The following is a 20,728-nucleotide window of genomic DNA, read 5'->3' on the forward strand; positions in this document are numbered from 1 at the left end:
GGTGGTTGGTGGCTCAACAGCCAGGTTTTTGTAGAGTAGTATTTATCACGTTCGCCTAACACGCGAAAGGTCCCCGGTTCGAAACCGGGCAGAAACATGGGCTTTCCTCTTGCTTCTAGACCAAAGGCCATACCTGTTCACTTTCACTCCATTATTTTCATCCATTCGCTTTTAATTCTTGTGACTGAATGTGGAAAGCAAAAGAGGGTGGGCAGGTGGGTGGTTGGTGGCTCAACAGCCAGGTTTCTGTAGTGAAGTGGTTATCACGTTCGCCTAACACGCGAAAGGTCCCCAGTTCGAAACCGGGCAGAAACATGGGCTTTCTTCTTGCTTTTAGACTAAAGGCCACATCTGTTCACTTTCACTCCATTATTTTCATCAATTCGCTTTTAATTCTTGTGACTGAATGTGGAAAGCAAAAGAGGGTGGGCGGGTGAGTGGTTGGTGGCTCAACAGCCAGGTTTCTGTAGTGTAGTGGTTATCACATTCGCCTCACACGCGAAAGGTCCCTGGTTCGAAACCGGGCAGAAACAAGGAGTTTCAGATGTTTTTGACTATTGCATGAGGAAACTTTCTTTTTTTAAGCAGGAGTGGTTTGCTTACACCGTTCTGGTAGCTTTCATCTAGTTTCTATAGTGTTGTAATGATCACATTCACCTAACAAACGAAAGGTCCACGGGTAGAAATATGGGACTGACTCTTAACCTCTTAAGGACGCAGGGCGTATGGATACGCCCTGCATTCCGAGTCCTTAAGGACGCAGGGCGTATCCATACGCCCGTGGGAAATCCGGTCCCCACCGCTAGCCGGTTTGGGACCGGAGCCGGATGCCTGCTGAAATCATTCAGCAGGCACCCTGGCACATCGCCCAGGGGGGTCCTGAGACCCCCCCATGTCGGCGATCGGAGAAAATCGCATGTCAATTCAGACATGCGATTTTCTCCAATTCCGGGCTGATCGGGTCTCTGGTGACCCGATCACCTGGAAAATAGGGCTGATCGGAGTTGTCAGCAACAACCCCGATCAACCCAAAGGATTGGAGTGAGATCGCAAAGTTGCGATCTATTCCTATCCCCTGCCATTACTCAGAACGGAGTTCTGACCAATGGCAGCGCAGGACAGGGGGTTGCCATGGCAACCCCCCGTTCTGCCCGCCCCTGGATGTCAAGGGGCTCTGGAAAGAAGATGGAGGCCGTACCTGCAGGAGAAGATGCCTGGGGACCTGGGATCTTCGCTGGAGCCTGCAGGATCCTGATCAGGTAGGGAATCCACAGTGGGGGGGGGGGGGATTGAAAGTGAAAGTAAATCGATCTTTACTGTGGCAACCACTAGGGGGGCCAAACTGCAACTCCCAGCATGCCCAGAGAGCCAAAGGCTGTCTGGGCATGCTGGGAGTTGTAGTTTTGCAACATCTGGAGGGTCACAGTTTGGAGACCACTGTTACAGGGGTGCCCAAACAGTAGCCCTCCAGATGTTGCCAAACTACAACTCTCAGCATGCCTAGACTGCCCAGGCATGCTGGGAGTTGTAGTTCTGTAACATCTGTCCCTTCAGATTTAGCAATTTTCATGACATTTTTGAAAATCGCTGCTCTACTTTGAAGCTCTCTAATTTTTTCAAAAAGCAAAAATATGTCCATTTTATGATGCCAACATAAAGTGGACATATTGTGTTTGTGAAGAAAAATAACATTTATTTGGAATATCCATTTTCCTTACAATTAGAGAGCTTCAAAGTTAGAAAAATGCAAAATTTTCAAAATTTTCATGAAATTTTGGGATTTTTCACCAAAAAAGGATGCAAGTAACGCCGAAAATTTACCACCAAAATAAAGTAGAATATGTCACGAAAAAACAATCTCAGAATCAGAATATTCGGTAAAAGCGTTTTCGCGTTATTAATTTGTAAAGTGACGGTGGTCAGAATTGCGAAAAAGGGCTCAGTCCTTAAGGTGAAAAAGGGCTGCGTCCTTAAGGGGTTAATTTTTTTAGACAAAGCGACATACCTGTTCGATTTGACTTGATCATTTTCGTCATTTTGGATCTTGCACTGTTAGCAGGTTTCATGAAGAGCAAGTTTCTGGAGGTGTAGTGTTTATCACCTTTGCCTTACACACCCAAGGTCCCCGGTTCGATAGATAGCAGAAACATGGAACATCCCTATATTTTTGGCTTTCGAACCATTGCACGAAGAAACCCTGTTTTCATTTTTCACTCTAGTATCCTGTGCTTGCAACGACGGCCGTACAAGTTTTCATCCGGTTTCTGTAGTGTAGTGGTTATCACGTTCGCCTAACACGCGAAAGGTCCCCGATTTGAAACCGGGCAGAAACATGGGCTTTCCTCTTGCTTTTAGACAAAAGGCCACACCTGTTCACTTTCACTCCATTATTTTCATCCATTCGCTTTTACTTCTTGTGACTGAATGTGGAAAGCGAAAGAGGGTGGGCAGGTGGGTGGTTGGTGGCTCAACAGCCAGGTTTCTGTAGTGTAGTGGTTATCACGTTCGCCTCACACGCGAAAGGTCCCTGGTTCGAAACCGGGCAGAAACAAGCAGTTTCAGATGTTTTTGACTATTGCATGAGGAAACTTTCTTTTTTTAAGCAGGAGTGGTTTGCTTACACCGTTCTGGTAGCTTTCATCTAGTTTCTGTAGTGTTGTAATGATCACATTCACCTAACAAACGAAAGGTCCACGGGTAGAAATATGGGACTGACTAAATTTTTTTTAGACACAGCGACATACCTGTTCGATTTGACTTGATCATTTTCGGCATTTTGGATAGCCGAAATAGCAGGTTCCATGAAGAGCAAGTTTCTGGAGGTGTAGTGTTTATCACCTTTGCCTCACACACCCAACATCCCCAGTTCGATAGTTAGCAGAAACATGGAACATCCCTTTGTTTTTGGCTTTCGGACCAATGCACGATGAAACCTTGTTTCCATTTGTCAATCTGGCATCCTTTGCTTGCAACGACGGCCATGCGAGTTTTCATCTTGTTTCTGTAGTGTAGTGGTTATCACGTTCGCCTAACACGCGAAAGGTCCCCGTTTCGAAACCGGGCAGAAACATGGGCTTTCTTCTTGCTTTTAGACCAAAGGCCATACCTGTTCACTTTCACTCCATTATTTTTATCCATTCGCTTTTAATTCTTGTGACTGAATTTGGAAAGCGAAAGAGGGTGGGCAGGTGGGTGGTTGGTGGCTCAACAGACAGGTTTCTGTAGTGTAGTGGTTATCACTTTGCCTCACACGCGAAAGGTCCCTGGTTTGAAACTGGGCAGAAACAAGGAGTTTCAGATGTTTTTGACTATTGCATGAGGAAACCTTCTTTTTTTAAGCAGGAGTGGTTTGCTTACACCGTTCTGGTAGCTTTCATCTAGTTATGGGACTGACTCTTAATTATTTTAGACATAGCGACATACCTGTTCGATTTGACGTGATCATTTTCATCATTTTGGATCTTGCACTGTTAGCAGGTTCCATGAAGAGCAAGTTTCTGGAGGTGTAGTGTTTATCACCTTTGCCTCACACACCCAAGGTCCCCAGTAAGATAGGTAGCAGAAACATGAAACATCCCTATGTTATTGGCTTTCGGACCATTGCACGAGGAAACCTTGTTTTCATTTGTCAATCTGGTATCCTTTGCTTGCAACGACGGCCGTGTGAGGGTTCATCTGTTTGCTGTAGTGTAGTGGTTATCACGTTCGCCTAACCCACAAAAGGCCCCCGGTTCGAAACCGGGCAGAAACATGGGCTTTTCTCTTGCTTTTAGACCAAAGGCCATAACTGTTCACTTTCACTCATTATTATTCTACTGCAGATGAATAGGGTGTGTCTAATCATATCAGTGCAGTCACATGATGAGATGGTAATAGTAGTTTATAAGCCCCACCCCCTTCTACTGCAGATGAATTGGGCGTGTCTTACCATATCAGTGCAGTCACATGATGATGGTAATAGTCTATAAGCCACACCTCCTTCTACTGCAGATGAACAGGACGTCTCTTACCAGTGCAGTCACATGATGAGATGGTAATAGTAGTTTATAAGCCCCACCCCCTTCTACTGCAGATGAATGGGGCGTGTCTTACCATATCAGTGCAGTCACATGATGAGATGGTAATAGTAGTTTATAGGCCACACCTCTTTCTACTGCAGATGAATGGGGTGTGTTTTACCATATCAGTGCATTCACATGATGAGATGTATAGTTATTATAAAAACCACACCCCCTTCTACTTCAGATGAACAGGACCTGTCTTACCATATGAGTGCAGTCACATGATGAGAAGTTAACAGTAGTTTATAAGCCCCCCTTCTTTCTACTGCAGATGAATAGGGCGTGTCTTATCATATCAGTGCAGTCACATGATGAGATGCAACAGGAGAATACAGCAGCACACTGCTAGTACAAAGATATAGATAAAACATGAATATATAGATACAACATGAGAAGCTATTCAGCTATGGTGCAGTTATGAAATAGTGAGATACTTAGCTTGCAATTTGGCGGCCAAATAGCTTGAACCGTCCCACCACGGTAAGGTGATCTCATTGGGACGGACCCTACACTATGAATATGTCTCTGTGTGAATAGATCAGCAGGCATTGCAAGGTCTGGAACATCCAAATCACCTTATATACACCTGATAGAGGTGGGTGGGGTGCAAGAACCAACATGGAGGTAGCAACTCCCCCATATGTGTGATACAAGATCTTGCAATGCCTGCTGATCTATTCACACAGAGGCATATTCATAGTGTAGGGTCCGTCCCAATGAGATCACCTTACCATGGTGGAACGGTTCAAGCTATTTGGCCGCCAAATTGCAAGCTAAGTATCTTACAATTTCATTACTGCACCATAGCTGAATAGCTTCTTATGTTGTATCTATATACTCATGTTTTATCTATATCTTTGTGCTAGCAGTGTGCTGCTGTATTCTCCTGTTGCTGTATATTTAGCCCAGCAGCCTGCACCTATAAGCCAGGTCCGTATAATAGTTTGGAATCAATAGTGCTAACCAACTTATTTCTTGTTTGTATCACACATGATGAGATGGTAATAGTAATTGATAAGCCACACCTCCTTCTACTACAGATGAATGGGGCGTGTCTTACCATATCAGTGCAGTCACATGATGAGATGGTAATAGTAGTTTATAAGCCACACCTCCTTCTACTACAGATGAATGGGGTGTGTCTTACCATATCAATGCAGTCACATGATGATGGTAATAGTCTATAAGCCACACCTCCTTCTACTGCAGATGAATGGGGCGTGTCTTACCATATCAGTGCAGTCACATGATGAGATGTATAGGTAGTATAAAGACCACACCCCCTTCTACTGCAGATGAGGGGTGTGTCAATGCAATCACATATTGCATATAGCATAGTCTATGGATCTTTCTCTGCTCCACCACATGATATAATTATTCCAATGAGGAAACTTAATTTAAGTCTTCCTAATTAGTAGTGTACTACAAATGATATATTTAGTACTGTATCTTACCACCGGAGATAGCTGTGGTTATTGGGCGGAGTAATATTCATAACTATGAGTTATACCGATCTGATGTCTGAACTAACAAACTTCTGTGACCAAACGTATTAATGTATAATTACATTTTTTATGTCTGTTCATATTACTATTTTATGTTAATCTATTATAACCAATTAACCTGCAAATAATTTATATAATAACTTTGTTATTATTTTATTATATTGCAAAAGTTACTTCTCCCACTACTTCCTAGAACTCATATCTGGGAGCATAGTCGGGCCCAGATATGGTGAATTGCATTGTTTGTATATTTTTGGCAATTCATAAACGGTCATAATATTTTTTTTTTTGTATTGTTGTTGACCATAAATAATAATTCATAATTAAGTTATTACCCCAACAATCTGAACCCCTACACCCCTCGTATATCCCAATGTGACATGTTCCCACCTAACAGAATTGAGGTTCATTTTTGGGGTTTTCTGCCTTCTTATATGATTGATGGGGATAACGTCCTGTACAAACAGTAAGTTCTTACTTTATAGGGAGGATTGTCATCTCATGGAGGAGCAGAAATTCTGAGGTCATCCTTTCTGCCATTAACCTAAACCACTCAAAGAGGGCGTGAAGTTTATTCTCCAGCCTGACAACTCCTTTGCAGATACTTCTGTGTGTGGGAAAATACATGTGCGCCCTGGTGTAGCAGCCGGCACCAGCATCACGACCCCCTCCGGGCAATGGTTCAAATTCAGTCTCAATATAGGAGGGGGGTCTGGGGACAGAGGCCTAGAGTAGAGGGGTCTGCAAAAAAAGGGCATTGGAGACAAAGGTCTAGGGGACGGGTCTGAGGACAAGTGGTCTGGAGGACAGTGGTCTGGGTGACAGTGGAGGGGACAGGGGTCTGGCGACAGTGGTCTGAAAGAGAGGAGTCTGGGGACAGTGGTCTGAAGGACGGGGGTCTGAGGAGAGTGGTCAGGAGGAGAGGGGTGTGGAGAAAGGGGTCTGGGGAAAAAGGGTCTATAGACATGTCTGGAAGAGAGGGGACAGAGCATTCTAGGAGAAAGAGTGTTCTTGGATACAGAGGGGTCTGGGGATATAAGGGTTGTGGGGGCATAAGGGGTCTGGATGGCAGAGTGGTCTGGGGGTATGATGGATCTTTGGGTATGACAGGTCAAGGCACATGAGGGGTCTGGAGGGCAGAGTGGTCTGGGGGTATGATGGATCTGGGGTTATGTGGGATCTTTGGGTATGACAGGTCAAGGCACATGAGGGGTCAGGAGGACAGAGAGATTTGGGAAACAGCAGTCTGGGGTATGAGTTCTGGGGCATCGGGGTATGAGGGATCTGGTGGTATGAAGGGTCTGGGGGACAGAGCAGTCTGGGGGTTTAAGGGGTCTGGAGGACAGAGTGGTTTGGGGACATGAGGGGTCTGTCCTCCAGACCCCTCAGGTGCTAAGACAGGAGACTGTCAATTCTGTCAGGTAGGAAGACGTTACCTGTCATTTTCTGAGCTTGGTAAGGGGTGCGGAGAAGGGGAGTCTGAGGGGTCTGGAGGTCAGAGCAGTCTGAGGATATCAGACTTTTGGGGGCATGAGGGGTCTGGAGGACAGAGTAACCTGGGATACAGAGTGGTCTGGGAATATCAGACTTTTGGGGGCATGAGGGGTCTGGAGGACACAGCATTCTGGGGGGACAGAATGATCTGGGGTACAGAGTGTTCTGGGGGACAGAAGGATCTGGGGTACAGAGTGTTCTGGGGACAGAAGGATCTGGGGTACAGAGTGTTCTGGGGGGACAGAAGGATCTGGGGTACAGAGTGTTCTGGGGGACAGAAGGATCTGGGGGATATAATCTGGGGGACAGAAGGATCTGGGGAACAGAGTGTTCCGGGGGACAGAAGGATCTGGGGTACAGAGTGTTCCGGGGGACAGAAGGATCTGGGGTACAGAGTGTTCTGGGGACAGAAGGATCTGGGGTACAGAGTGTTCTGGGGGACAGAAGGATCTGGGGTACAGAGTGTTCTGGGGGACAGAAGGATCTGGGGTACAGAGTGTTCTGGGGGACAGAAGGATCTGGAGGATATAATCTGGGGAGACAGAAGGATCTGGGGGATATAATCTGGGGGACAGAAGGATCTGGGGGACAGAGTGTTCTGGAGGACAGAGTGATCTGTGGTCTGGGGGCATGAGTGGTTAGGGGGGCTCTGGATCTGCCCCTGATCCGATGGCACGACAGGTATCTGGATGCAGACTATCAATGCATTCTGGAGTGAAATGTGCTGCCCCCTTCTGCACTAGATTCTCCCCCAACACCACAGCACGGATTAACCCTACAACTGCCTTTCACCACTGCTCCTTTCTACCGCCTAAAGAACTATAAGCCCTCTCATCACTGCAGCCGGCTCAAAAAAGCACGGGACTTGTCCTGTGAAAAACCACATGGCCCCCTAGGCCCAATACATCCCACAGTACATTGCCTCGTACATTCCACTACATATTCTGGCCTCTGAGTCTTCTGCACTGGGCCCAGCATATTCATCATTGTACTGTCCATCACTGTACAGGAGCAGGGACGCCTACCTTTGACAGGAGTCCCTGCTCCTTCCCGTGCTGGCACTCGGGAGTCCTAATTGGAATAAAAATCAGGACCAATGAGATAGTAGAACAGCTTTTCCCAAGCAGGGTGCCTCCAGCTGTAGCAAAACTACAACTTCCAGCATGCCCGGACAGCCGAAGGCTGTCTGGGCATGCTGGGAGTTGTAGTTTTGCAGCAGCTGGAGGGATCCTGGTTGCGAACAAAATCAGAAGCATGCTGTGAATGGGGTTAATCCTGACGCAGATCGTCCCAGAACAACGGCACCAGATATCTTGAGTTATGAGCCATGATTAAGAGCTCCAGTAGCTCGAAACACGCCAGTAATACACCTGTAACCACCATGTACTTACAAGCTCTTTTTCTTTAGAATTTAAGATGTCAATAAAGAAGTATTCCGGCTATCAATATACAATATTGTGTATGCCTTTCGCATACCTCTTTTTGCTGATGTGGCAAGTACAGGATAAGCTGCCTTTTGGTTTACAAATTCACAATGATGTGGGTTCCGTAATGCAGCCTAAATTTCCCATGAATCCTCTGGCTTTGGGTGGGGTGTTTGATTATTATAGCTGGTCATCTCCTTAGCTGATGGAGGTCACCTAGATGAACTCAAGTGGGTTGGGGTCAGTTCGCATTATGTGCAGATTTGATGCATTTTCTTACTCAAAGAAATAGTGCCATGAGGCGAAAGGGATTTGACCTATGATGACAATTGAGGCTTTTTATGAAGATCTGACGTCTTGAGGCAGTGTTCACACGGAACATTTTTACTGCATTTTTCCCAAATTTTTACTGCATTTTAGCTGTTTTTGCAGCAGTTTTCATAAATTGTGGTTAAAAATACACATTTGTACCATATCGTGCACAATTGTGGTGCAATATCTCAATCTCAATGTGTGATCACAGGTGTATAACTACTATATATCTTGGTCCCATAGAGATAGCAGCAGTATACAGATAGAGCTGGAGGAGAGGTGTATAACTACTATATATCCTGATCTCATAGAGATAGCAGCAGTATACAGATAGTAGTTATACACCTCTCCTCCAGCTCTATCTGTATACTGCTGCTATCTCTATAAGATCAGGATACTTAGTAGTTATACACCTCCCCTCCAACTCTAAGTATCCTGATCTTATAGAGATAGCAGCAGTATACAGATAGAGCTGGAGGAGAGGTGTATAATTAATATATATCCTGATCTCATAGAGATAGCAGTAGTATACAGATAGAGCTGGAGAGAAGGTGTATAACTACTATATATCCTGATCTCATAGAGATAGCAGCAGTATACAGATAGAGTTTTTCGGGGGGGGGGGGGGGAGTATATAACTACTAAATATCCTGATCTTATAGAGATAGCAGCAGTATACAAATAGAGCTGGAGTTTTCCTTTCTGTCTCTGCCCAATTATCCCAGTAGGAACCTCAGATTCATTTCTATTGTTCATGTATCAGAATGAAAGAGCTGATTCTGACTGTAGGGTGTCCCTGGACAAGGACTGCATAGAACCCAACCCTCGACCTTACAGAACATATAACAAGAGACACGTCCAATATTTCACACCAGTTTATTTGAAATAAAACATAACACAGGTGCAGGATTTGATCGATAGCGTCAGGTCCACGGCGCTGACCGACAGATGATGACGGGGCTCCGTGCATGGGATTTGGCTTCAGACCAAAGCCTTGAAATAGAGGACTACACCGAATGTCCTGCATCTAGTCCCTCAATTCATACAAAGCTGGAAAGAAAGCAGCTCAGATCTCGGCATTCATCTTCAGCATGTTCAATAATGATATGAAATAAGCAACAGCACCACAAAAAGAAAAGCCCCATGAAGTCAAGCCAACCGGGGTAGATGGCCATCCCGCCAACCAATGCTCTTTGGACTACACCGGCAGCAGTGACCGGTCTTGTTACCATCGAATACCAATGTGCCAAGTTATCCAGTCCACAGAGGTCCCCCACTCCTCCAGTCTTTTTACACACTCAAAAACACCATCTCAGAAAGCTTTACGTGGATAATTTTGTGTGAAACTGTTTCACGTTCCCCTCTAAAAAACAAAAAAAAGACTTTCAACCACCGAAGGCATCAAAAAAAGTAAAGAAAACTTTCACAAATTGGAAATAACTTGTAATGTTTTCCCTGTAACCTACAATCACCATCTAAAAGTGTGCAAGCGAAGTCGAGACCAATTCTTCCGACCTCCAAAGTTTCCTCCCCGTTCATCGTAGAACAACTGTGCATTATCTTCATGGCGGCCACCACCAAGTCCTCCTTGCTTCTCTTCTTGGTGACAAATTATTATTATTTTTTTTTAAAAGGTGCAAGTCAACTTTTTGTTCCAGGTTGAACTGAAATATTTGCTAGATCACGACTTGTGCACCTTGTGGATTTGTGACCTGAAATGACGATACAGGTTCGGTGATCATTGCGTCAGTCTCATAGTTTCACGTTCTTTCTCCATTATCTCTTCTTACGTTGCACCGCCCCCTACTCTTTCTACTGTATCTTTCTTCAGGGCAGAAAGGAAGATCTAGTCAACCATAGTCATGGTAAAGCTTTCCATCCAATTTAGGTTCGTTAGGCCAACTCTTCCAATCCCCACCTACTCATGCACACTTGGTTTTGTGGAGGGGGGGGACAAAAGGACTGGGAATTTTGGGATTTCAACACCTGCCATCGGGGGAGGGTTGGGGAGGCCCTTAACTACATGAGATGTTTAGATTGTCCCAGTGTTTTCAGTAGGATCGGTTGACCTTAAAGGGGTACTCTGCCCACAGACATCTTTGGATAGGGGATAAGATGTCTGATCACGGGGTTCCCGCCACTGGGATCTCTGTAGACAAGAATGAAGGGGGGGGCACAACGTCTCTGAATATACTGTTTACTAAATATACTGTTTAGAATGCCTGGTGCGGCACGGGGATGGCAGGGGGTCCAAGCGGCAGGACCGCTGCGATCAGACATCTCATCTAGGGGATAAGATGTCCATGAACGGAGTACCCCTTCAATCTATTGAAGGGATAATCTAATAGTTTACGGCTCCAGGCAGGTCACAAGACCACCAGCGGTAACCAGTATTCGTTTTTGTTCTGATTTAATTTACAAGTAAACAAGAAATAATAAATAAGTCATTTCCATTTCTCATTTCAACACCGAAGAGAAAAAAAAACAAAAAAACATGGGATCGAGGACCTTCTCATTGCACGGTGATGATGTTCTGGCCAAGTTCGTGCCGTGACTTTTCCAGAATTTAAAAAAAAATGAAAATTCATGAAAAATTTCCAACAAATAAAGATTCATTCAGTCATTGGGATAGGAGGGTCCGTCGGCCGCCATCAAGACGTGTGAGGTCAAGAGGAGGGGCGGCTCAACACCCACCACCTACCGAGAAGGTATGGACCAATGCTGGTTCCTTGCTGCCATTTAGTGCATCTGACTGGATATGTGACAATTATCGTGGTATCGCCCAGACAGAAGGTCTCGTTCTTTTTTTAACAAAAATGTTCACTTATGTTGAAACTCGAGAAAAGAAATGAAAAAGTGCATGAAAAAAATTAATGTTTTTGCTTTTTAAATAAAATTATAGACATCTAGACCTGTAAGTGCCGCCAGGCACTTACCTGCATATAACGTTGTAGTCTGAAATTAAATTATATGATACAAAAGGTTGAGAGACTGACAAAAACATAAAAAGGCGGGAAAGGGAAATACGGGAGGCAAATGGCGTATTGAGGAGGGGCTCCACAGCCTTATAGTAAGACGGGTACAATGTGATGATAAACCAGGGGGCTCGGAAGGTTTTCATCTAAACATTGGAACTTACATATAAAGATAAAAGATTCCTTAGTGACTAAAGTTCTACACCCTATTGGGGTCCCATTTAAGAGAGCACAGAGTCCAGAATCACCAGTAAGGGGGGCTTGTCTGGCACCATATATTTTTTAATAATTGCGGCATCTAATAGTCCACGCTTTTCCTTCTGTGCCATGTAGAGGACACCCACATGAGACGTGTATACCCTTATACCAGGAAACTTGATCAATGGGCACCCACAAAATGGTGCCCCCCCCCCCCAATTGCCCTTACAACATATGTGTTCTCATCTATGGTACAGGTGTCCTAATGTACAAGTGTTCTAGTATACAGATGTATGAATGTCCTAGTGTGAAGGTGTTTTCACACATGGGTGTCAGGGTGTACAGGTGTCCTGGACGGGTGTTCCACTGTACAGATGATCACATGAACGAGTGTCCTGGTGTTCTCATGTATAGGTATCCTGGTGTATAGGTGTTCTCATGTATGGGGGTCCTGGTGTACAGGTGTTCTCATGTATGGGGGTCCTGGTGTACAGGTGTTCTCATGTATGGGGGTCCTGGTGTATGGGTGTTCTCATGTATAGGTGTCCTGGTGTTCTCATGTATGGGTGTCCTGGTGTACAGGTGTTCTCATGTACGGGTGTCCTGGTGTTCTCATGTACGGGTGTCCTGGTGTTCTCATGTACGGGTGTCCTGGTGTTCTCATGTACGGGTGTCCTGGTGTTCTCATGTACGGGTGTCCTGGTGTTCTCATGTACGGGTGTCCTGGTGTTCTCATGTACGGGTGTCCAGGTGTTCTCATGTACGGGTGTGTTCTGGTGTTCTTAAACCCGGGTGACCTGGTGTACAGGTGTTCTCATGTACAGGTGTCCTGGTGTTCTCATGTATGGGTGTCCTGGTGTTCTCATGTACAGGTGTTCTCATGTATGGGTGTTCTTGTGTACAGGCGTTCTCATGTATGGGTGTCCTCGTGTACAGGTGTTCTCATGTATCGGTGTCCTGGTGTACAGATGTTCTCATGTACAGGTGTCCTGGTGTTCTCATGTACAGGTGTCCTTGTGTTCTCATGTACGGGTGTCCTGGTGTTCTCATGTACAGGTGTTCTCATGTATGGGTGTTCTTGTGTACAGGCGTTCTCATGTACGGGTGTCCTGGTGTACAGGTGTTCTCATGTATGGGGGTCCTGGTGTACAGGTGTTCTCATGTATGGGGGTCCTGGTGTACAGGTGTTCTCATGTACGGGTGTCCTTGTGTAAAGGTGTTCTCATGTATGGGAGGTCTTGGTGTACAGGTGTTCTCATGTATGAGGGTCCTGGTGTACAGGAGTTCTCATGTATGGGTGTCCTGGTGTACAGGTGTTCTCATGTATGGGGGTCCTGGTGTACAGGTGTTCTCATGTATGGTTGTCCTGGTGTACAGGTGTTCTCATGTATAGGTGTCCTGGTGTTCTCATGTATGGGTGTCCTGGTGTACAGGTGTTCTCATGTATGGTTGTCCTGGTGTACAGGTGTTCTCATGTATGGTTGTCCTGGTGTACAGGTGTTCTCATGTATGGTTGTCCTGGTGTACAGGTGTTCTCATGTACGGGTGTCCTGGTGTACAGGTGTTTTCATGTATGGTTGTCCTGGTGTACAGGTGTTCTCATGTATAGGTGTCCTGGTGTTCTCATGTATGGGTGTCCTGGTGTACAGGTGTTCTCATGTATGGGGGTCCTGGTGTACAGGTGTTCTCATGTATGGTTGTCCTGGTGTACAGGTGTTCTCATGTATGGTTGTCCTGGTGTACAGGAGTTCCATACCTAGTATAAGCTGTGAGATGAAGGAAGTGAAGGGTCTGACCATGACTGATAACCATGAAGCAAGTACTGGTGCTAGGCAGGAAAGGTACCAGGTTCTATAGCGCAATCCACCATTCAGGCAACTTCTTGGGATAAAAGGTTCGATTTATTTAGCCAAATAAATCGAACCTTTTATCCCAAGAAGTTGCCTGAGTGGTGGATTGCGCTATAGAACCTGGTACCTTTCCTGCCTAGCACCAGTACTTGCATCATATACCTCGGACAGGTTTCACCTGCTGCCGATTCCAGGAAGCTGCTCCACCATCACTATAAACCACGCGCTTATTGCTGTTGTGTCTATATACACAACAGTACAAGGTGAGCGAGACTACTTACTTGTTTTACTGCCTCACCATATACATATATACCTTGTTCCAAACGTATTGCCCTATGAGGAGCTCTGCTCTATCTTTCTCTCCATAGAATACATTTTGATAACCATGAAGAACACACAACAGAGCTAGGATGCGCTCATAGAGGAAATCCCCTGTGGTGATCTTTAGTGTAGTTTTACTCTTTTACCCCTTTGTGCCTTTGTCACATTTCGGGTGCCGATCACTCTCTTCCAGTGGGACCCATCTACAGTGTGGACTTCAAAGTGTTTTACACAGCAAACCATGGGACACAACTCGCACTGACGGGATATTTCCATACATATTTGGGCACAGAGGAACCCGTCGAGGTTGACAAGTTCTCATCCCATGTGACATCTCGCCCCATTTCATAGTATGGCATTATCTCTGGTGACCCGGTAAGCCCTTCCCGTCCAGGTGACAACCATCTCTGAACATTTCCTGAAACGGTGACCGGAACCTCCGTCTCCCGCACTTCTCTCTACTAAGGCAACAAGAAGCCTAAAAACATTGGACAAGAAGCACCGAGCACCAAAAAGCAACAAAAAAGGAAGAAAAACCAAAGGTGAACGACAATGAGAGATTCTGTGATCATATTAGATCCTGGGATCTCCTACTAGATCTACTCCACAGTGTGAACGGCTGAATTATCCATCTACTGGATGGTAGAAAGAAGCGGGGATGTGCCCTTTTAATGCGCCTGTTCTATAATGCCCTTACTCGTTGGGACCTCCATTGGTCCCATTCAGCTGACATGACTCCCAGAGGTCTCTTACCTCAGGAAATGTATTGTGTTAAAAAATATTAGTAAAAACCTTACAAATGTTAATTATAAGTGCCCTTTTTTTTTTTTCTTCCTGAGCCCCTGCCCTCCCAACATGTCCGTGCACATCCCTGGAAAGAACATGGCTGCTGGTCGTGACATGGACATCGGGGACCACTGATGAGGCTCTCGGCCATCTTCTATATTATTTCCTTATTCTGCCGTTATTTCCATTACAATAAAAAATTAAAAAATAAATAAAACAAAAGTGAAGACCACGCGGCCATGTTTTCCATGTTAAAGGGGTACTCCACCCTTGAGATCTTATCAAGGATAAGATGTCTGATCGCAGGGGTCTCCCTGCCCCGAGACCCACGCGATCTCAGCTGCGGCACCCCAGACATCCGGTTCACAAAGCGAACTTCGCTCCGTGCCGGATGACTGACGATGCGGGGGGGGGGGGGGGTGGAGGCTGGTGGCGTAACGGGTACACCCCGCTCGGGATGTCATGGCCACGCCCCCTCAATGCAAGACTATGGGAGGGGGCGTGACGTCCGTCACGCCCCCTCCCATAGACTTGCATTGAGGGGGGCATGGCCGTGACATCACAAGCCTCCGACGCTGAACCCGAAGCTCTAAACGAACGCCGGGTGGAGCAGGGAGATCGTGGGGGTCCCACCCCTTTGGATAGGGGATAAGATGTCTAGGGGCAGAGTACCCCTTTAAAAACGTCATTTCATGACAGGATAAGGAATAAAAAATAAATAGGTGAAAATGTACCAGGAAGAGTAGAGGTAAAAAACACAACAAACAGACCAGAGGAGAGGAAGGGTCAGAAGGGGTTAAAAAGGGGGGCACAGACAAATGGTATCAGCTATGTATCTGCCCGCAGAGGGCTGATGGGAATCTCCAGGTGGGTAAGTGCTAAATCCATGTTGTAGAAGACATCCACTCCGGCGGCCCCTGGCGGCCCTGTTCATCGCCCAATCAGGGATACATGATGCTTCCAAGTGCGGAGAAGACTCCGACCTAACAGGTTTTTTTTTTAGCAAAAAAAAAAAATGGCTGACGGGGAAAACGGGCAACAAGGAGCGATATAATTGTACAAAGCGTCAGGGCGTTAGGGATGAGGAAGTAGAGGGGGGCACGGGGTTAATATTCATCCGCATCCTCGCCCTGAAGGTCTTCATTCTCCTCGTCTTCTGGGGGAGCAAATCCTTCCTGTAAAGAGAACACAACACAGGATAGTAGTCCTCCGAACACGGGACCGGTGGGCTAAGAACTAAACTGCAATACCAGACACAAACTGTGGACTGATGTGGCGCTGTTTTTGGAAAAGAGCAGCCATGTTTCTTCTAATTCTAGACAACCCCTTAAAATCCACATAAAAGTTTGAGCAACTCCATACTGTGCATTTGTGTCTTGATAATAAGTATTTGACCACAGGGCCCGCCCAGCAAGCTCCAGAACGGGGCCCATCTCTTCCCGTTGAGTGCTCCAGCCCCCACTTCATGAGACATACTACTCTGGGCAGTGACAGGCCGTTCAGTCAATCACAGGCCGCAGCAGTGTCCCACCTCAGCAGTGTCCAGTCACAGCAGTGTCCCGCCTCAGCAGTGTCCCGCCTCAGCAGTGTCCCGCCTCAGCAGTGTCCCGCCTCAGCAGTGTCCCGCCTCAGCAGTGTCCCGCCTCAGCAGTGTCCAGTCACAGCAGTGTCCAGTCACAGCAGTGTCCCGCCTCAGCAGTGTCCCGCCTCAGCAATGTCCAGTCACAGCAGTGTCCCGCCTCAGCAATGTCCAGTCACAGCAGTGTCCCGCCTCAGCAATGTCCAGTCACAGCAGTGTCCCGCCTCAGCAATGTCCAGTCACAGCAGTGTCCCGCCACAGCAGTGTCCCACCTCAGCAATGTCCCGCCACAGCAGTGTCCCACCTCAGCAATGTCCAGTCACAGCAGTGTCCCGCCTCAGCAATGTCCAGTCACAGCAGTGTCCCGCCTCAGCAGTGTCCCGCCTCAGCAGTGTCCCGCCTCAGCAGTGTCCCGCCTCAGCAGTGTCCCGCCTCAGCAGTGTCCCGCCTCAGCAGTGTCCCGCCTCAGCAGTGTCCAGTCACAGCAGTGTCCAGTCACAGCAGTGTCCAGTCACAGCAGTGTCCAGTCACAGCAGTGTCCCGCCTCAGCAGTGTCCCGCCTCAGCAGTGTCCCGCCTCAGCAGTGTCCCGCCTCAGCAGTGTCCCGCCTCAGCAGTGTCCCGCCTCAGCAATGTCCAGTCACAGCAGTGTCCCGCCTCAGCAATGTCCAGTCACAGCAGTGTCCCGCCTCAGCAATGTCCAGTCACAGCAGTGTCCCGCCTCAGCAGTGTCCTGTCTCAGCAATGTCCAGTCACAGCAGTGTCCCACCTCAGCAATGTCCAGTAACAGCAGTGTCCCACCTCAGCAATGTCCAGTCACAGCAGTGTCCCGCCTCAGAAATGTCCAGTCACAGCAGTGTCCCGCCTCAGCAATGTCCAGTCACAGCAGTGTCCCGCCACAGCAGTGTCCCACCTCAGCAATGTCCAGTCACAGCAGTGTCCCACCTCAGCAGTGTCCAGTCACAGCAGTGTCCCGCCTCAGCAGTGTCCAGTCACAGCAGTGTCCCGCCTCAGCAGTGTCCAGTCACAGCAGTGTCCCGCCTCAGCAATGTCCAGTCACAGCAGTGTCCGGCCTCAGCAATGTCCAGTCACAGCAGTGTCCGGCCTCAGCAGTGTCCAGTCACAGCAGTGTCCCGCCTCAGCAGTGTCCCGCCTCAGCAGTGTCCAGTCACAGCAGTGTCCCGCCTCAGCAGTGTCCCGCCTCAGCAGTGTCCCGCCTCAGCAGTGTCCCGCCTCAGCAGTGTCCCGCCTCAGCAGTGTCCCGCCTCAGCAGTGTCCCGCCTCAGCAGTGTCCCGCCTCAGCTGGTGATTGGCTGTCACTGCACAGATCAGTTTGTCTCGTAAGGTGAGAGTCGGAGCACTCATTGGTAAGAGACGGACCCCATTCTGGGACATCTCGAGCCCTGACACCTTCAGAGCTGAATTCACAATGCTGACCACTTATAATCTTTCAGCACTGCTCACTGTAGCTGTGATCCCATAATGCAATGTTACTCCAGAGCACTGTAATCTTTGGAGATAATCAGGGGGCCCCATAGTCACATCACTAAAGACAGTAATGTACTCAGGAGTTTAAAGGGATACTCCGCTCCAAGACATCTTATCTCTAGAGATGAGCGAACTTACAGTAAATTCGATTTGTCACGAACTTCTCGGCTCAGCAGTTGATGACTTATCCTGCATAAATTAGTTCAGCTTTCAGGTGCTCCCGTGGGCTAGAAAAGGTGGATACAGTTCTAGGAAAGTCTCCTAGGACTGTATCCACCTTTTCCAGCCCACGGGAGCACCTGAAAGCTGAACTAATTTATGCAGGATAAGTCATCAACTGTCGAGCCGAGAAGTTCGTGACGAATCGAATTTACTGAACGTTCGCTCATCTCTACTTATCTCAAATCCAAAGGACCCCAGCGATCTCCCTGCACCAGGCATTTGTTTAGAGCGCCGGAAGCAGCGCTGGAGGCTCCTGGCGTCATGGCCGTGCCCCGCTGGTGACGTCACGGCCACGCCCCCTCAATGCAAGTTGATGGGAGGGCACGTGACGGCCGTCACGCCCCCTCCCATAGACTTGCATTGAGGGGGCGTGGCAGTGACGTCACGAGCCTCCGCCCAGCATTACCAGTCATCCTATATGGAGCAAAATTCGCTCCATGCACCGGATGTCTGCGGTGCCGCAGCCGAGATCGCGGGGGTACCCAGCGGCGGGACCACCAATATCAGACATCCTTTGGATAGGGGATAAGATGTCTAGGGGCAGAGTACCACTTTAACCTAAGGAGGGAGCACAGTGTCATATATGAGATTCTCTGTGGAAGGGAGCGGCCATAGATCAGGTCTTCTCTTGGTGCAACAGATCATCGCTCTTCTGATCGAGTCTGCCTCAGACTGTACTAGCAGATCGCTGATAACTCTACAAGGCTATGGCTGAGCAATGTACAGAGAAAGCAATCTAATAATTACTTATGGGGCTTAAAATAGTGTAAAATAATTATTATTATGATAATGATAAGAAAAAAAATTATAAAAAAATATATAAAAGCCCCTCCCCTAATAAAAATATAAATGACCCCTTTCCAATGTAACATATAAAAAATGTTTAAGAAAAATAAATAAATAATAAACACTTTTTGGAATCTCCGGGTGAGAACTATAATATCAAAACTCAGAGATGCTGATTTTTGGTCACAAAATATAGAAAAAGAGAATAAAAAGTGATCAAAAAATGGAACCAGAACAAAAGTTAAAAAAAAAAATTGTCTGTCTGTGGATGCTGGGAGTAGTAGGTTTGCACCAACTGGAGGCACACTGACTTATACCACCAATCTATTGTGTATGATAGTGAAGTGTCGCATTGGTGATCTACTCCTATAGTCTGCCTGAGGCGAACTGTACGATCAGGTCTCCTTATGGAGGGCACAGTGGCCTTCAGAAGTGACAGACCGGACCCGGCTTTGTATCTCTTTGAGAAGACCACCCCCTTATCCAAACAAGACATTTTTAGTCTGGCATTATTCATAGTGTCTGTTTTCTTTGAGAAGACCCCCACCCATAGAAGACCTCTCCCCCCCCATAGAAGACCTCTCCCCCCGCCCCATAGAAGACCTCTCCCCCCCCCCCATAGAAGACCTCTCCCCTCCACCCCCCATAGAAGACCTCTCCCCTCCACCCCCCATAGAAGACTTCTCCCCCCCACCCCCCATAGAAGACTTCTCCCCCCCACCCCCCATAGAAGACTTCTCCCCCCCACCCCCCATAGAAGACTTCTCCCCCCACCCCCCATAGAAGACTTCTCCCCCCCACCCCCCATAGAAGACTTCTCCCCCCCACCCCCCATAGAAGACTTCTCCCCCCCCCCCACCCCCCCATAGAAGACCTCTCCACCCCCCCATAGAAGACCTCTCCACCCCCCCATAGAAGACCTCTCCACCCCCCCATAGAAGACCTCTCCACCCCCCCATAGAAGACCTCTCCACCCCCCCATAGAAGACCTCTCCACCCCCCATAGAAGACTTCCCCCCCTAAAGAAGACCTCTCCCCCCATAGAAGACCTCCCCCCCATAAAAAACCTCTCCTCCGCATAGAAGACCTCCCCCCCCCATAGAAGACCACTTTTGTGTTTTTTCTTAAGGAGGGTTCACATTAAATACATATGCACACATACCTATACACAATGCACAATTACACAATACAGGAGCATGCGGGCGTACCTCTGTGGCGTACAGGATGTCAATGATTTTGGACAGGACCCCCACGCTCTCGCTCTCGTGCTCCTGACATATCAGCTCGATGTCTCGCAGTTTACTGAAGTAGAAGTCTCGTTCCTTCTCCAGACCGTCCACGGTCAACTTCAGCTCCATTAACTACACATCCGAGAGAGAGAGAGAGACAGTCAGTGAATGATGAGAGTCTGTGAATGATGAGACAGTCAATGAATGATGAGACAGTCAATGAATGATGAGACAGTCAATGAATGATGAGACAGTCAGTGAATGAACAGACAGTCAAAGAAAGATGAGTCAGCAAATGATCAGACAGTCAGCGAATGATGAGACAGTCAGTGAATAATGAGACAGTCAGTGAATAATGAGACAGTCAGTGAATGATCAGACAGTCAGTGAATGATCAGACAGTCAGTGAATGATCAGACAGTCAGTGAATGATCAGACAGTCAGTGAATGATCAGACAGTCAGTGAATGATCAGACAGTCAGTGAATGATCAGACAGTC

At 47.3% G+C, this 20,728-nt stretch overlaps 2 protein-coding genes and 3 non-coding genes across 11 annotated transcripts in view; 4 read left to right on the forward strand and 1 right to left on the reverse strand.

The window, feature by feature from the left end:
- Window positions 1-460: 460 nt before the first annotated feature.
- On the forward strand, window positions 461-533 carry TRNAV-CAC (transfer RNA valine (anticodon CAC)). The gene has a single exon. It is a non-coding gene; the product is annotated as a tRNA-Val (tRNA).
- A 1,945-nt stretch (window positions 534-2,478) lies between these two features.
- On the forward strand, window positions 2,479-2,551 carry TRNAV-CAC (transfer RNA valine (anticodon CAC)). Its single transcript has one exon. It is a non-coding gene; the product is annotated as a tRNA-Val (tRNA).
- A 446-nt stretch (window positions 2,552-2,997) lies between these two features.
- TRNAV-AAC (transfer RNA valine (anticodon AAC)) lies at window positions 2,998-3,070 on the forward strand. Its single transcript has one exon. It is a non-coding gene; the product is annotated as a tRNA-Val (tRNA).
- Window positions 3,071-9,661: 6,591 nt separating this feature from the next.
- LOC130361124 (uncharacterized) lies at window positions 9,662-13,863 on the forward strand. 3 transcript variants are annotated; one of them, XR_008890884.1, is made up of 2 exons: window positions 9,662-13,562; window positions 13,619-13,863. XR_008890884.1 is itself a non-coding variant. In XM_056563711.1 (2 exons), the coding sequence occupies exons 1-2, from the start codon at window positions 12,786-12,788 to the stop codon at window positions 13,824-13,826; spliced, it is 921 nt and encodes a 306-aa protein (XP_056419686.1). In that variant the 5' UTR covers window positions 9,662-12,785; the 3' UTR covers window positions 13,827-13,863. The 3 variants fall into 3 exon arrangements, 1 of the variants encoding a protein (XP_056419686.1); XR_008890885.1 differs by having other exon boundaries at window positions 13,651-13,863; XM_056563711.1 differs by having other exon boundaries at window positions 13,683-13,863.
- A 1,575-nt stretch (window positions 13,864-15,438) lies between these two features.
- Window positions 15,439-20,728, reverse strand: part of MAPRE3 (microtubule associated protein RP/EB family member 3) — a 48,311-nt gene continuing 43,021 nt past the window's right edge. For 2 of the 5 annotated variants that reach the window (XM_056563718.1, XM_056563715.1), the window contains exons 6-7: window positions 20,209-20,361; window positions 15,439-16,101 (exon numbers count right to left, since the gene is read on the reverse strand). In XM_056563718.1, coding sequence (XP_056419693.1) covers window positions 16,033-16,101; window positions 20,209-20,361 — 222 coding nt within the window. In that variant the 3' untranslated portion in view covers window positions 15,439-16,032. The remainder of the gene's footprint in view (window positions 16,102-20,208; window positions 20,362-20,728) is intronic. The other 3 variants (XM_056563717.1, XM_056563712.1, XM_056563716.1) reach the window with 3 other exon arrangements.

Source organism: Hyla sarda, chromosome 3 (genome assembly GCF_029499605.1).
Source record: "Hyla sarda isolate aHylSar1 chromosome 3, aHylSar1.hap1, whole genome shotgun sequence".
Taxonomy (NCBI): domain Eukaryota; kingdom Metazoa; phylum Chordata; class Amphibia; order Anura; family Hylidae; genus Hyla; species Hyla sarda.